The sequence below is a fragment of the Oncorhynchus tshawytscha genome, unplaced genomic scaffold, assembly GCF_018296145.1.
Source record: "Oncorhynchus tshawytscha isolate Ot180627B unplaced genomic scaffold, Otsh_v2.0 Un_contig_3519_pilon_pilon, whole genome shotgun sequence".
Lineage (NCBI taxonomy): Eukaryota > Metazoa > Chordata > Actinopteri > Salmoniformes > Salmonidae > Oncorhynchus > Oncorhynchus tshawytscha.
The window spans coordinates 152,569-167,512 of NW_024609629.1; the positions used below are offsets into that span (position 1 = coordinate 152,569).

The 14,944-nt window shown below is 43.2% G+C and overlaps 2 protein-coding genes across 4 annotated transcripts; one reads left to right on the forward strand and one right to left on the reverse strand.

The window, feature by feature from the left end:
• Nucleotides 1-3,051: 3,051 nt before the first annotated feature.
• Nucleotides 3,052-9,216, reverse strand: LOC112238772 (oocyte zinc finger protein XlCOF6.1). 2 transcript variants are annotated; one of them, XR_006082517.1, is made up of 4 exons: nt 8,810-9,216; nt 8,387-8,510; nt 6,662-8,109; nt 3,052-3,080 (listed from the first exon to the last, which is right to left on the reverse strand). XR_006082517.1 is itself a non-coding variant. In XM_024407310.2 (3 exons), the coding sequence occupies exons 1-3, from the start codon at nt 8,816-8,818 to the stop codon at nt 7,001-7,003; spliced, it is 1,242 nt and encodes a 413-aa protein (XP_024263078.2). In that variant the 5' UTR covers nt 8,819-9,216; the 3' UTR covers nt 6,548-7,000. The 2 variants fall into 2 exon arrangements, 1 of the variants encoding a protein (XP_024263078.2); XM_024407310.2 differs by lacking the exon at nt 3,052-3,080 and having other exon boundaries at nt 6,548-8,109.
• Nucleotides 9,174-14,927, forward strand: LOC121845327 (zinc finger protein 420-like). 2 transcript variants are annotated; one of them, XM_042316469.1, is made up of 4 exons: nt 9,174-9,281; nt 9,834-9,872; nt 9,912-11,619; nt 12,459-14,927. In XM_042316469.1, the coding sequence occupies exons 3-4, from the start codon at nt 10,327-10,329 to the stop codon at nt 14,361-14,363; spliced, it is 3,198 nt and encodes a 1,065-aa protein (XP_042172403.1). In that variant the 5' UTR covers nt 9,174-9,281; nt 9,834-9,872; nt 9,912-10,326; the 3' UTR covers nt 14,364-14,927. The 2 variants fall into 2 exon arrangements, with proteins under 2 accessions (XP_042172403.1, XP_042172402.1); XM_042316468.1 differs by lacking the exon at nt 9,174-9,281 and adding an exon at nt 9,310-9,526.
• Nucleotides 14,928-14,944: the final 17 nt, after the last annotated feature.

Consider the following 14,944-nt stretch of genomic DNA (forward strand, 5'->3'; position numbering starts at 1 on the left):
GGGACGGAGATTTGTCTTCCAACAAGACAATGATCCAAAACATAAAGCAAAATCTACAATGGAATGGTTCAAAAATAAACATATCCAGGTGTTAGAATGGCCAAGTCAAAGTCCAGACGTGAATCCAATCGAGAATCTGTGGAAAGAACTGAAAACTGCTGTTCACAAATGCTCTCCATCCAACCTCACTGAGCTCGAGCTGTTTTGCAAGGAGGAATGGGAAAAGATTTCAGTCTCTCGATGTGCAAAACTGATAGAGACATACCCCAAGCGACTTACAGCTGTAATCGCAGCAAAAGGTGGCGCTACAAAGTATTAACTTAAGGGGGCTGAATAATTTTGCACGCCCAATTTTTCAGTTTTTGATATGTTAAAAAAGTTTGAAATATCCAATAAATGTCGTTCCACTTCATGATTGTGTCCCACTTGTTGTTGATTCTTCACAAAAAAATACAGTTTTATATCTTTATGTTTGAAGCCTGAAATGTGGCAAAAGGTCGCAAAGTTCAAGGGGGCCGAATACTTTCGCAAGGCACTGTATATACTCTATTCTATATCTTAGTCTATGTATTACTCATCTCATATGTATATACTGTATCCTATTCTACTGTGTATTAGTCTATGCATTACTCATCTCATATGTATATACTGTATCCTATTCTACTGTGTATTAGTCTATGCATTACTCATCTCATATGTATATACTGTATCCTATTCTACTGTATTCTATTCTACTGTATCTTAGTCTATGCATTACTCATCTCATATGTATATACTGTATTCTATTCTACTGTATCTTAGTCTATGCATTACTCATCTCATATGTATATACTGTATTCTATCCTACTCTACTGTATCTTAGTCTATGCATTACTCATCTCATATGTATATACTGTATTCTATCCTACGGTATCTTAGTCTATGCATTACTCATCTCATATGTATATACTGTATTCTATCCTACTCTACTGTATCTTAGTCTATGCATTACTCATCTCATATGTATATACTGTATTCTATCCTACTGTATCTTAGTTACATTACTCATCCATATATATATACTGTATTCAAATTTCATGTATCTTTAGTCTATGCATTACTCATCTCATATGTATATACTGTATTCTAAACTACTGTATCTTAGTCTATGCATTACTCATCTCATATGTATATACTGTATTCTATCCTACTGTATCTTAGTCTATGCCGCTCTGACATTGCTCACCAAATATATATATATTCTTAATTTCATTCCTTTAGATTGTGTGTATTGTTAGATATGACTTGTTATATACTACTGCACTGTTGGGAGCTAGAAACACAAGCATTTCACATCACCTGCAATAACATTCGCTGAACATGTGTATGTGACCAATAACATCTGTTCACCATGTGTATGTGACCAATAACATCTGCTAACCATGTGACCAATAACATCTGCTAACCATGTGACCAATAACATCAGCTAACCATGTGTATGTGACCAATAACATCTGCTAACCATGTGACCAATAACATCTGCTAACCATGTGACCAATAACATCTGCTAACCATGTGTATGTGACCAATAACATCAGCTAACCATGTGACCAATAACATCTGATAACCATGTGACCAATAACATCAGCTAACCATGTGACCAATAACATCAGCTAACCATGTGACCAATAACATCTGCTAACCATGTGACCAATAACATCTGCTAACCATGTGACCAATAACATCTGCTAACCATGTGACCAATAACATCAGCTAACCATGTGACCAATAACATCAGCTAACCATGTGACCAATAACATCTGCTAACCATGTGACCAATAACATCTGCTAACCATGTGACCAATAACATCTGCTAACCATGTGACCAATAACATCTGCTAACCATGTGACCAATAACATCTGCTAACCATGTGACCAATAACATCTGCTAACCATGTGACCAATAACATCTGCTAACCATGTGTATGTGACCAATAACATCAGCTAACCATGTGACCAATAACATCTGCTAACCATGTGACCAATAACATCTGCTAACCATGTGACCAATAACATCTGCTAACCATGTGACCAATAACATCTGCTAACCATGTGACCAATAACATCTGCTAACCATGTGACCAATAACATCAGCTAACCATGTGTATGTGACCAATAACATCTGCTAACCATGTGACCAATAACATCTGTTAACCATGTGTATGTGACCAATAACATCTGCTAACCATGTGTATGTGACCAATAACATCTGCTAACCATGTGACCAATAACATCTGCTAACCATGTGACCAATAACATCAGCTAACCATGTGTATGTGACCAATAACATCTGATAACCATGTGTATGTGACCAATAACATCTGCTAACCATGTGTATGTGACCAATAACATCTGCTAACCATGTGTATGTGACCAATAACATCTGCTAACCATGTGACCAATAACATTAGCTAACCATGTGTATGTGACCAATAACATCTGCTAACCCTGTGTATGTGACCAATAACATCTGATTTGACTTTGATTTACCAAGATGATGTGATCCCAGGAAGCTTGTTCTACTACAGAATGTGAACAGATCACCAACATCCTCTTAACCCTTCCTCCTCCTCATCTTCAACATCTCTTCCCTTCCACCTCCCACTCTTCTTCTTCCTCCTCTTCTTCTTCCTTCCTCCTCTTCTTCTTCCTCCTCCTCCTCTTCTACAATATGAATGTTCATCCCAGGTCTTTGAGTGATGTCCTCCTCATGTCTTTGGTCAGGGCCCAGAACATCGGCTAACCGATTGAGCCCCAGGATCCTAGAAGAAATCAGGGACTGTTTCTAGTAAAGTTACCATGGAAACCATGTTGAACAAAAATCAGCTAACAATAGAACAGTGAAATCTATAATAATAATGTTTATAATGAACAATATCTCCTATTAAAATGTTTGTTATTATTCTCTCCCACCTTGTTGGTGTTTGACCAATAACTTCTCCTTCACTACCAGAGACCACGGACAGGACTCTCACCTGTAGACCAGAGGTTGGTATTATGGGTTATAATGAGACTACCAGAGCCACGGACAGGACTCTCACCTGTAGAATAGGTTGGTATTATGGGTTATAATGAGACTAACCAGTGTACCAGGACTCTCACCTGTAAGAGAGGTTGGTATTATGGGTTATAATGAGACTACCAGACCACGGACATAACTCTCACCTGTAGAGAAGGTTGGTATTATGGGTTATAATGAGACTACCAGACCACGGACAGGACTCTCACCTGTAGAGAGAGGTTGGTATTATGGGTTATAATGAGACTACCAGAGCCATGTGACCAGACTCTAACCTGTAGAGATAAGGTTGGTATTATGGGTTATAATGAGACTACCAGGACTAACCTGTGAGAGATAAGGTTGGTATTATGGGTTATAATGACATCTACTAACCATGTATGTGACCAGGACTCTCTAACCATGTAGAGAGAGGTTGGTATTATAGGTTATAATGAGACTACCAGAACCATGTGACAGGACTCTCTAACCTGTAGACCAAGGTTGGTATTATGGGTTATAATGAGACTACCAAGATCTCTCACCTGTAGAGAGAGGTTGGTATTATGGGTTATAACTGAGACTACCAGGACCTGTAGAGAGGTTGGTATTATGGGTTATAATGAGACTACCAAGACTCTCACCTGTAGAGAGAGGTTGGTATTATGGGTTATAATGAGACTACCAGAGGAGGACTCTCACCTGTAGAGAGAGGTTGGTATTATGGGTTATAATGAGACTACCTCTTCCACGGACAGGACTCCTCCTGTAGAGATAGGTTGGTATTATGGGTTATAATGAGACTACCAGGACTCACCTGTAGAGAGAGGTTGGTATTATGGGTTATAATGAGACTACCTCCCACCAGGACTCTCTCCTGTAGAGAGAGGTTGGTATTATGGGTTATAATGAGACTACCAGATCACCAGGACTCTCACCTGTAGAGAGAGGTTGGTATTATGGGTTATAATGAGACTACCAGGCACCTGTAGAGAGAGTTGGTATTATGGGTTATAATGAGACTACCAGAGCCCCAGGACTCTCACCTGTAGAGAGAGGTTGGTATTATGGGTTATAATGAGACTACCAAGACTCCACCTGTAGAGAGAGGTTGGTATTATAGGTTATAATGAGACTACCAGGACTCTCACCTGTAGAGATATGTTGGTATTATGGGTTATAATGAGACTACCAGGACTCCTGTAGAGAGAGGTTGGTATTATGGGTTATAATGAGACTACCAGGACTCTCTCCTGTAGAGAGAGGTTGGTATTATGGGTTATAATGAGACTACCAGGACTCTCTCCTGTAGAGAGAGGTTGGTATTATGGGTTATACTGAGACTACCAGGACTCATGTAGAGAGGGGTTGGTATTATGGGTTATAATGAGACTACCAGGACTCCCATAGAGAGAGGTTGGTATTATAGGTTATAATGAGACTACCTGGACTCCTGTAGAGAAAGGTTGGTATTATGGGTTATAATGAGACTACCAGGACTCTCACCTGTAGAGAGAGGTTGGTATTATGGGTTATAATGAGACTACCAGGTCTCCTGTAGAGATAGGTTGGTATTATGGGTTATAATGAGACTACCAGGACTCCTGTAGAGATAGGTTGGTATTATGGGTTATAATGAGACTACCAGGACTCTCTCCTGTAGAGAGAGGTTGGTATTATGGGTTATAATGAGACTACCAGGACTCCTGTAGAGAGAGGTTGGTATTATGGGTTATAATGAGACTACCAGGACTCCTGTAGAGAGAGGTTGGTATTATAGGTTATAATGAGACTACCAGGACTCTCTCCTGTAGAGAGAGGTTGGTATTATGGGTTATAATGAGACTACCAGGACTCCTGTAGAGATAGGTTGGTATTATAGGTTATAATGAGACTACCAGGACTCTCTCCTGTAGAGAGAGGTTGGTATTATAGGTTATAATGAGACTACCAGGACTCTCTCCTGTAGAGAGAGGTTGGTATTATGGGTTATAATGAGACTACCAGGACTCTCTGCTGTAGAGATAGGTTGGTATTATGGGTTATAATGAGACTACCAGGACTCCTGTAGAGAGAGGTTGGTATTATGGGTTATAATGAGACTACCAGGACTCCTGTAGAGATAGGTTGGTATTATGGGTTATAATGAGACTACCAGGACTCCTGTAGAGAGGTTGGTATTATGGGTTATAATGAGACTACCAGGACTCCTGTAGAGAGAGGTTGGTATTATGGGTTATAATGAGACTACCAGGACTCCAGTAGAGATAGGTTGGTGTTATGGGTTATAATGAGACTACCAGGACTCCTGTAGAGAGAGGTTGGTATTATGGGTTATAATGAGACTACCAGGACTCCTGTAGAGAGAGGTTGGTATTATGGGTTATAATGAGACTACCAGGACTCCAGTAGAGATAGGTTGGTAGTATGGGTTATAATGAGACTACCAGGACCCTCTCCTGTAGAGATAGGTTGGTATTATGGGTTAGACCAGGGTCTCTGTTAGACTCAGCCCCCCACGCCATGTCTATTTCTATGGGCACCAGCACTGTTCATGCCACACTACTACTGTCCAGACAGCATCAGATACAGGTCTATTTCTATGGGCACCAGCACTGTTCATGCCACACTACTACTGTCCAGACAGCATCAGATACAGGTCTATTTCTATGGGCACCAGCACTGTTCATGCCACACTACTACTGTCCAGACAGCATCAGATACAGGTCTATTTCTATGGGCACCAGCACTGTTCATGCCACACTACTACTGTCCAGACAGCATCAGATACAGGTCTATTTCTATGGGCACCAGCACTGTTCATGCCACACTACTACTGTCCAGACAGCATCAGATACAGGTCTATTTCTATGGGCACCAGCACTGTTCATGCCACACCGTTCACACGCCTCTGGTTGGTGGAGAGGATGTTCCAGGTTTAAAGTTCCTGCAGTTCTACACATTTTGTCATCAGGGAGCAGGGAACATGTTGCTGTATAGAAGTCATGTCTAATGAGCAGGGGACATGTTGCTGTTTTGAAGTCATGTCTAATGAGCAGGGAACATGTTGCTGTTTTGAAGTCATGTCTAATGAGCAGGGAACATGTTGCTGTTTTGAAGTCATGTCTAATGAGCAGGGAACATGTTGCTGTTTTGAAGTCATGTCTAATGAGCAGGGAACATGTTGCTGTTTTGAAGTCATGTCTAATGAGCAGGGAACATGTTGCTGTTTTGAAGTCATGTCTAATGTCTATTCATGTGATATCTGAGTGACTCAAACATGGCATCAAAATCTATGAGCTAAAAAAACGTTAGCTGACATGGGCCAGTTGACCAGGACATTTCAGACCAGTTATAAATAGTCTCTATGGTATGGAATGACCTGTGCATTCTACTATTACAACTTTCAAGAGTACGTTTAAAGCCGGACTGAGTTCCTTAAAACCACCGGGTTCGATAATGAGTCAGACAGATTACTGTGTAACTGGAGAACAGTCAGCTGTTCTACCTCCACTTACTATGTTGAACAGAACCCCAGTCAACTAAAGAACAGAGTTCTACCTCCACTTACTATGTTGAACAGAACCCCAGTCAACTAAAGAACAGAGTTCTGCCTCCACTTACTATGTTGAACAGAACCCCAGTCAACTTCTTCTCCATCAGAATTAATCAGCCCTCCAACTTCCTCTGCATTATCCGTCGGCCCTTCTCCATCCTCCTCCTCCTCTTCCTTCTCCTCTTCCTCCTCCTCTTCGACTTTAGCCTTCAGCCCCAGTGTTTGACAGAGGTCCTGTAAGTTATCAGATACCATCTGCTGCCCCTGTGATGTGTTCTCCTTCTCACAGTGGACGGGTTTCTCTGCTTCTGTTGTGTGTGACCTCTGGTGCAAATTCAAACTTCCTTTTGTAGCAAAATTCTTCCCACAGTCGGGGCAGGGGTATGGCTTCTTTCCCGTGTGGATTCTCATGTGGGTCTGTAGAGACGATGAATTTTTAAAATGTTTCCCACATTCTGAGCAGCAGTGAGACGACGTCTTAGTTTTGTGATTCTCCTGGTGTTGTTCAGGTTCTGCTGCTGATGCAGAGAGACTCTCCTCGACTTTTTGCAGTGCGATTGCTGGTGTATTTCTTTACAACTTAGCGAGTCCGGTTTCTCTCCTGTGTGTTGCAGCTGGTGTCTTTTCAAGGATGTACAGAAGGTGAACCTCTTGTCACACTCGGAGCAGGCGTACGGCTTCTCTCCAGTGTGCAGTTTCTGGTGTTGTTTAAGATATGCTTTCTGAGTGAAGCCCTTCCTACAGACGGAACAGGAGAAAGGCTTCTCTCCTGTGTGGGAGAGCTGGTGGGCAGTCAGGTTGGCTTTCTGGGTGAAGCACTTGCCACAGACAGAGCAGGAGAAAGGTTTCTCACCAGTGTGCACTAGCATGTGTTGGTTCAAATTTCCCTTTTGGTTGAAGCTCTTCTCACACACGGAACATTTGTAAGACTTCTCCCCGGTGTGTTTCAGCTCATGTGATTTCAAGGTGTGTAGATAAGTATAACTCTTCCCACACACGGAGCAAGAGTGAGGTTTTTCTCCCGTGTGTGTCAGCAGGTGTCTGCGTAGTTTGTAAGCGCTAGAGAACTCTCTTCCACATTCCAGGCAGCAGTTCTTTGCCTGTTCAGGATCTCCCGATATAGAGGGACTGCCCTCCCCATTAGAACAGTGGAACCGCTGGTGTGTCTTCAGATGTTCCTCCCGAGTGAAACTCTTCCCACAGTCAGAACAGAAGCAGGGCCTCTCTCCTGTGTGAGTCAGAAGGTGTCGTTGTAGTTTAGACGGACATGGGAACTCCTTCCCACAGTCCAGGCAGCTGTAGCTCTTCCTGGGCTTGGGACTGGTCTTCTTCTCTCCTGTGTGTGTTGTGTTACGATGTTTTCTTAGATAATGCTGGGTAGGGAACTCCTCTCCACACTCTCTGCAGCTGTGTGTGTTCTTGTCTGTGTGATTGTCCTCCTGTTGTTCAGGTTCCCCTGAGGTTGAACTTGTCCCCTCACTGTCAGAGTGACGGCTGGAACTCTCTCCTGTCTCTCCTGTGGGGATATAGGAAGAGTCTGATCAGGATTGCTCGAGTGGAAACCAAAGGGGTGTATTCATTTGTGTACACTGAAACAAACTAAAACAAGTGTTTCTTATAGTCTCTTTCCCTGTTTCGGCCATTAGGCTCCTGGTGAGTACATCCCAGCTTGTGTAAGTGTTGCACTGTTTTGTTAAAACCGTACCTAAACAACACAGTCAGATCGTTTCAACATTCAGTCTGCCTCATCCTCCACCTACTAAAGTTAACGGAAATCTCTCAACCCGACTTACCTCTCAATCTTAGAAAGTCACTGAAGTAGTCAAGGCTCCTAGGAACCATCTCTGGGCCGCTGGTTCTCTGGTCACCATGGACACAGTCAGGAACCAGTAGGTTTGCCTGGGGTTCATCAAAATCCTGATTTTAAAAAGTACAGTCAGAGATAGGCCTAGAAGATGTCATGTCATTGGTTTTGGTCTTAATAACGAACTGACTTGATAAAATAGTCCTTACTACTTGACAAATGTATATCAACTTCTACAAATGACAAGCTAACCTTGAACAAGACATTGACAATGGAGTTTACTAAAGCAGAGCTATGTATTTACATAACTAGCTAACCAGCTATATCTATACCTGCTGTATATATGGCTTTGGGCTCAAGCAAAACATGCTTTAGTTTCAGGGCAATTAGCTAGCTTAAGCTCACTTCTCACCTCATACATTGTGTGAGCCGAAGCGACAACAAAAAAATAGCCGAGAAAATGTGGTTCTCTGGCTGTAGCAAGCAATCAGTTCAAATGTTGCTTTGCAAAGAGAAATCACAGCTGTTTTGCAAAAATAGATAGCAGGCTAAGTTAGCATAGCATACTGAGCTAGCTAACGGTACTTAGCTAGCTAATAATGTTAGCTTAACTTGTCGTTTGTAACTTCACGTCTGGCTGGTTTAATAGTTCCATATCTACGTTATCACGGGATGGAAATAATCTACGCCAATTATAGTGAAGATATATTTGTAAATAAATATAGCTACAATGCTTTTGAGTAAGGTTTATCTAAGCAGGCTAGCCAATGTTGACAGAACCGCCTAGAACTACTTCCGGGGCAGCAGCTAACCCGGAAGTTGATGCCGTCACTGGACGCCATTCCACATAGTTTGGATATGGCCATTCTTTGATTGCGTTAACGGTGAGGAGAATGGGGAAATGTTTAAATAAATCAGGTCATTAAAACATTAGGTATTGGCTTTGTCCAAACGGTGTAGTTAGCTAGTCGTTACGGTTACATAACTGTTAGCTAGGTGACGTTTCATCATCAGACAGATACATGTTTAGCTTGGTACTGTTGTCTAGCTAATAGCTCCTGCGAACTAATTTGAAGCTCTGCTCAAACAGAGTCGACGAAGGAGTAAAACGACGATAGTTTTCTATTTGGTAAATAAAGGCTGAGTGACTGTACATATAATCAATGAGTTACTGTTGTACCTAATGTTCGTGTTACACTAGTTAACGTTAGTTAGCTTCAAAATACAAGCCCTCGTCGTGGGAACCTTGACATTTCATGTATATCTTACAAAAATATTTTTATTGTCATTAATATTTGTTTTATTATATTGTTCTATTAAGTTCAAATGAAATAGTGACAGTAAATTAAAAGTCAACATTTCACGGACTTGACAAATATAGAATGTCACTATACATAATGCACGCCTGTATAAAATGTTTTTGTTTTACACCATAGGTCCTATTTACACAGGTGACCTCACAAGGGAATCCACAGGTGACCTCCAAGGGATTCCACAGGTGAGGGATTCCACAGGTGACCTCACAAGGGATTCCACAGGTGACCTCACAAGGGATTCCACAGATGACCTCACAAGGGATTCCACAGGTGACCTCACAAGCGATTCCACAGATGACCTCACAAGGGATTCCACAGGTGACCTCACAAGGGATTCCACAGGTGACCTCACAAGGGATTCCACAGGTGACCTCACAAGGGATTCCACAGTTCTGGTGACAGGAAGAAGATCGGACCCTGAAATAACTTGTCTTTGACAGAGACTCATAATGCAGCACTTCCCGAGGCTCCCAGTTTGGCAGGAGATATAGGAGACCTGTGAATACACAGGAGAGAGACACACCTCACACTAGTGACAGCTCCATTCAATAGCAAGTTGTTATTTTTATTTAAAAAATTTTTTTTTTTAACATTCTAACTCTGCTGAGACAAAATGAGTTCAGAGAAGGAAGGGTTGATGGATGAAATCGAAAAGAGTTTATGGAATTTAACTGAGGACAATTTACGCTACCTGTGTGAACGTCATGGCAAAGATGGATCTGAAATTAAAGGGATGAATCATCGCTTATTAAGGCGTAAAGTCATGGAGGAAATGTGGGACAATACGGATTCAATGAAATCAGAGGAGCAGGGAATGTCTTGGTTAGTCCAACTGAAAGAGGACATCAGGAGGACACAGGAGGAGGGTAGCAGTGCACTCATGAGTCCCAGCCAATCAGATGATGTAGACCGCAATGAAGAACACCACAAGGGGGGCAGGGATTGGTTGTCGAGCAACGGACTGACAGCAGAGCCCTTGCATCCCAGCCAATGTGATGATGATGATGATGCTGTCGACTGCGATGAAGAATGGAATGAAGAGGGAGGAGCTGGGTTGCTTAGCAACACACCAGACCAGAGTAAATTAAAGAGGCACATCAGATCGCACACTGTTAAACAACACACAGTGAATCCCTCAGTGAAACCTCACCACTGCTCGGATTGTGGGAAGCAGTTCATTGGAAAATCAAGTCTTAAACATCACCGGCTAGTGTTTCACACAGACCACCCTCACCGCTGTGGTCAATGTAAGAAGAGCTTCATAACTGCAGGAAGGCTGGAATCACACATAAAAACACGACACCCGCCAAGTGATCCTCGGAAGAACCCACACGTGTGCTCTAAATGCGGTAGGGCATTCCCTGTGGCCGCCAGTCTTAAGAGACACCTGAGAACTCATACTGGGGAGAAACCGTACGTCTGCCCCCAGTGTGGAAAGGACTACAGTGACTGTGGAAACTTGAGGAAACACACGAGAAGAACTCACCCAGTAGAGGAGATGGTTGTGGAGAGTTTCGCCACTCAGAGGAGCATCCCTACAGAGAATGTGGAGGAAATGCAGGACAATACGGATTCAATTAAATCGGAGGAGCAGGGGACATCTTGGTCACTCCAACTGAAAGAGGACCTCAAAGGGATACAGGAGAATGGTAGCGTTGTACCCATGAGTCCCGGCCAATCCGATGACGATGGTGCTGATGACGACGACGACGATGATGCTGCAGACTGCAACGTTAAGGACAGGGATTGGTTGCCTAGCAACGGACTGAAGGCGGAGCCCGTGAGTCCCAGCCAATCCGATGACGCTGTAGACTGGGACGAGGAGGACACGGATTGGATGGCTAGTGATGGGCTGGAGGTGGAGTTGTCTCCAGAGAGACACACACCAGAGCAGAGAGTGAGAGAGGTGAGTACTTAAATTCCTGTTAAACATTAGCTTTTAGAAATCAGCATTCTTTTAAAACACAGACCATAAAGTGTTGTAAACCATTTCCCCTGCTTTTTATATTGAAAGTTAAGTGTTCTTTCTTCAATAGAGTGATCAATAGACAGACATTTAATTCACATGCATTTCATCAGATGCCAACTGAAGCTATTTGGCTAGCAGCCACGCAAGTAAATGAGCTTACACTAAAAAAAAAACAAGGTATATTTTACCAAAACGATGCACGACCAACATATTTATAATGTTCATCATAGAAAGAATGGAGCCAGATACATTTCCTGATGTTTTTGCTTTGAAGTTCATCTTTAAGCATTGTAAGTGAACTGAAGCAAACAGCAGTCAGAGTGCTGGAATGTAATTGGTCAAGAAGAGAGCGAAGATATTTCATCCGAAGGTAGAAGTGCAACTTGAAGCACAAAAAAATGTGTCCGTTTTTTAAATTCATGATTTGGAGTTACAACAACAAAAAAACAATGCAAAACAAGATATTTTTTTCTGCGTTTTTATCTTTCCTTTTATGCGTGAAGAACGGCGTTAATGCGACCTCTGCTTGAAGTGTGTTTCAGTTTTCCTTGAATCCTCTCATCGTTGATTCCTGGACCACCTCCTGTAAATGCATTGGAGAAGGTTCTAGGTTATTTCTCTTTATCCTCCAGTATATTTTAAGAAGGATGCCGAGGAATCGACAGATGAGAGGAATCAAGGAAAGATGGTTGATTTTCTCTGCAATAATGACTCGACTGGCTGGAGAGTGTTTCCCGCCCTGATTCATTCCATCTCTATTTTTTATGATTTTCTAGGACAAACCTCCCCCGCCCCCCTTTGCCCTCCCAGAGTCCCCGGTAGCGGTCCCCGGTGCCTCTCCCGGTAGCGCCTTATTGTGCGGTCTGAAGAGGGTGTCTGTGCGGCTGGTCGACTGCAGGAAGACACCGGGGCAGAGTAGCCATATAATACACAAGGCAACACAGACGGGAGAGAAACCCCACAGCTGGTCTAATGCTGAACAACACAAAACCCTCTCAGGAGACAGGCCTGGCTCCTATATCTGTGATCACTGTGGGAAGAATTTTGGCACTGCTACCAATCTGAAAACACATTTACCTTGTCTGTCTGGAGAGAAACCACACGTCTGCTCTGAATGCGGAAAGAGATTCACGCAGGCCGGCTGTCTTAAGAGACACCTGAGAACTCATACGGGGGAGAAACCGTACGGCTGTCCTCGTTGTGGGAAGGCTTGTACTGATTCTGGAAACTTAAAGAGACACATCAGAAAAACTCACCCAGGAGAGGAGGTCATTGTGAAGAGACTTGCCTATCAGAAGAGCGTTCGTAATGCTAAAGAATACAAACAAGCCCACTCCGGAGATGGCTCTCATATCTGTGATCACTGTGGTAAGAATTTTACCACAGCAAGAAGTCTAAAACTACACATACAGTCCCTGCAGAGAAGGAGAGAGAACTTGACTGCAGAGAAAGCTCATGTGTGCTCTGAATGTGGAAAGGGCTTCCATCAGGCTGGAAGTCTTAAGAGACACCTGAGAACTCATACTGGGGAGAAACCGTACGTCTGCCATCATTGTGGGAAGGCTTGCAGTGATTCTGGAAACTTACAGAAACACATCAAAAGTCACATGGGTAAACAACACACAGTGAAACCTTACCTCTGCTCTGAATGTGGGAAACAGTTCATTGGAAAACAAAGCCTTGAACATCACCGGGAGGTTTTTCACACAGATCACCCTCACCGCTGTGGTCAATGTAAGAAGAGCTTCATAACTGCAGGAAGGCTGGAATCGCACATAAAAACACGACACCCGCCAAGTGATCCTCTGAAGAACCCACATGTGTGCTCTGAATGTGGAAGGGGATTCCCTGTGGCTGCCAGTCTTAAAAGACACCTGAGAATCCATACTGGGGAGAAACCGTACTCCTGCCCTCAGTGTGGAAACAGTTACAATGATCGTGGAAATTTAAAGAAACACATCAGAACTCACACAGAGGAAAAACCCTACCACTGCTTGGTGTGCGGGATGAAGTTTCGTCATACAAAAACGTTACAACGGCATCACCAGGAGAACCACAAGGGGGAGACACTGGGTCCCATCCACAGGCACCAAGACCCTCTTCCATGCCCCCACTGCGGGGAGGAGTTCTCATCCAAGGCTCTTCTGAAGGATCATCTACGGACCCACTCTAGCCGGGTTCACTGCTCCCGATGCGACAAGACCTTCTCCACTAAAAGTAACTTACTGGTTCATCAGCGGATACACACTGGAGAGAGGCCTTACCTTTGCCCTCAGTGTGGGAAGAGTTTTTCTCTGGCAGGGAGTTTAAAACTTCATCTCCGGATTCATGCGGGTGAGAAACCTTACTGCTGTACTTACTGTGACAAGAGATTCACAAGTAAGAGTCACTGCAATCTTCATCTGCGAATCCACACTGGAGAGAAGCCGTACCAATGCCCTGACTGCGGGAGGTGTTTCGCTGACGGGAATGTCCTGAAAAACCACCGGCGGACCCACACAGGAGAGAAACCGTTCCAGTGCCGCTTGTGTGATAAAGCCTTCGCCCAGTTGAGCAGTCTGAAGAAACATCAGGAGACACACAGGCAAACTCTGCCTGTCTCTGTCCCAAGACTCCCTAATCCCTACCTACCACCCAATCAGCATGTCCCTTATCCCTACCCATCACAGATTCAATGGTAACCTGGTTTACACCGTACCAAGTTGTCCGGTGTCCTGTTACCTGGTAACCCATCTGTTACCTGGTAACCCATCTGTTACCTGGTAACCCATCTGTTACCTGGTAACCCATCTGTTACCTGGTAACCCATCTGTTACCTGGTAACCCATCTGTTACCTGGTAACCCATCTGTTACTAGGTCCCAGATAGGAAGGATGCATTTCTAACGTATTGGGACAGGATCCTAGACTCAGTCTGTCCCAAAACCCAACCTACTCATGCACTCAGTGAATGGTAAGCTTAAACCTGTCCAATCCCTTGTAGATAACTAGATGGAAATGAATTGAAGGACTTCTTTTCATTTGTTATGGTTTTATTGAGGTTTGCAGTCATTGAGGATTGATATGCTGTATATATATAGAGCTTGGAATAGAATGGTATTTTGGTCCATCTGTCTCAAAATAATTATTTTGCTCAAAGTTCATATTTAATCTCCAGAGTTTTCTGTATTCACAGTTGATATTTGGATATGTTGTTCATTTTAAAAAGTGTTTAAAATTCATGTCCGAACCTCAACTGGTGGAAATAAAATGGTGACAATGAT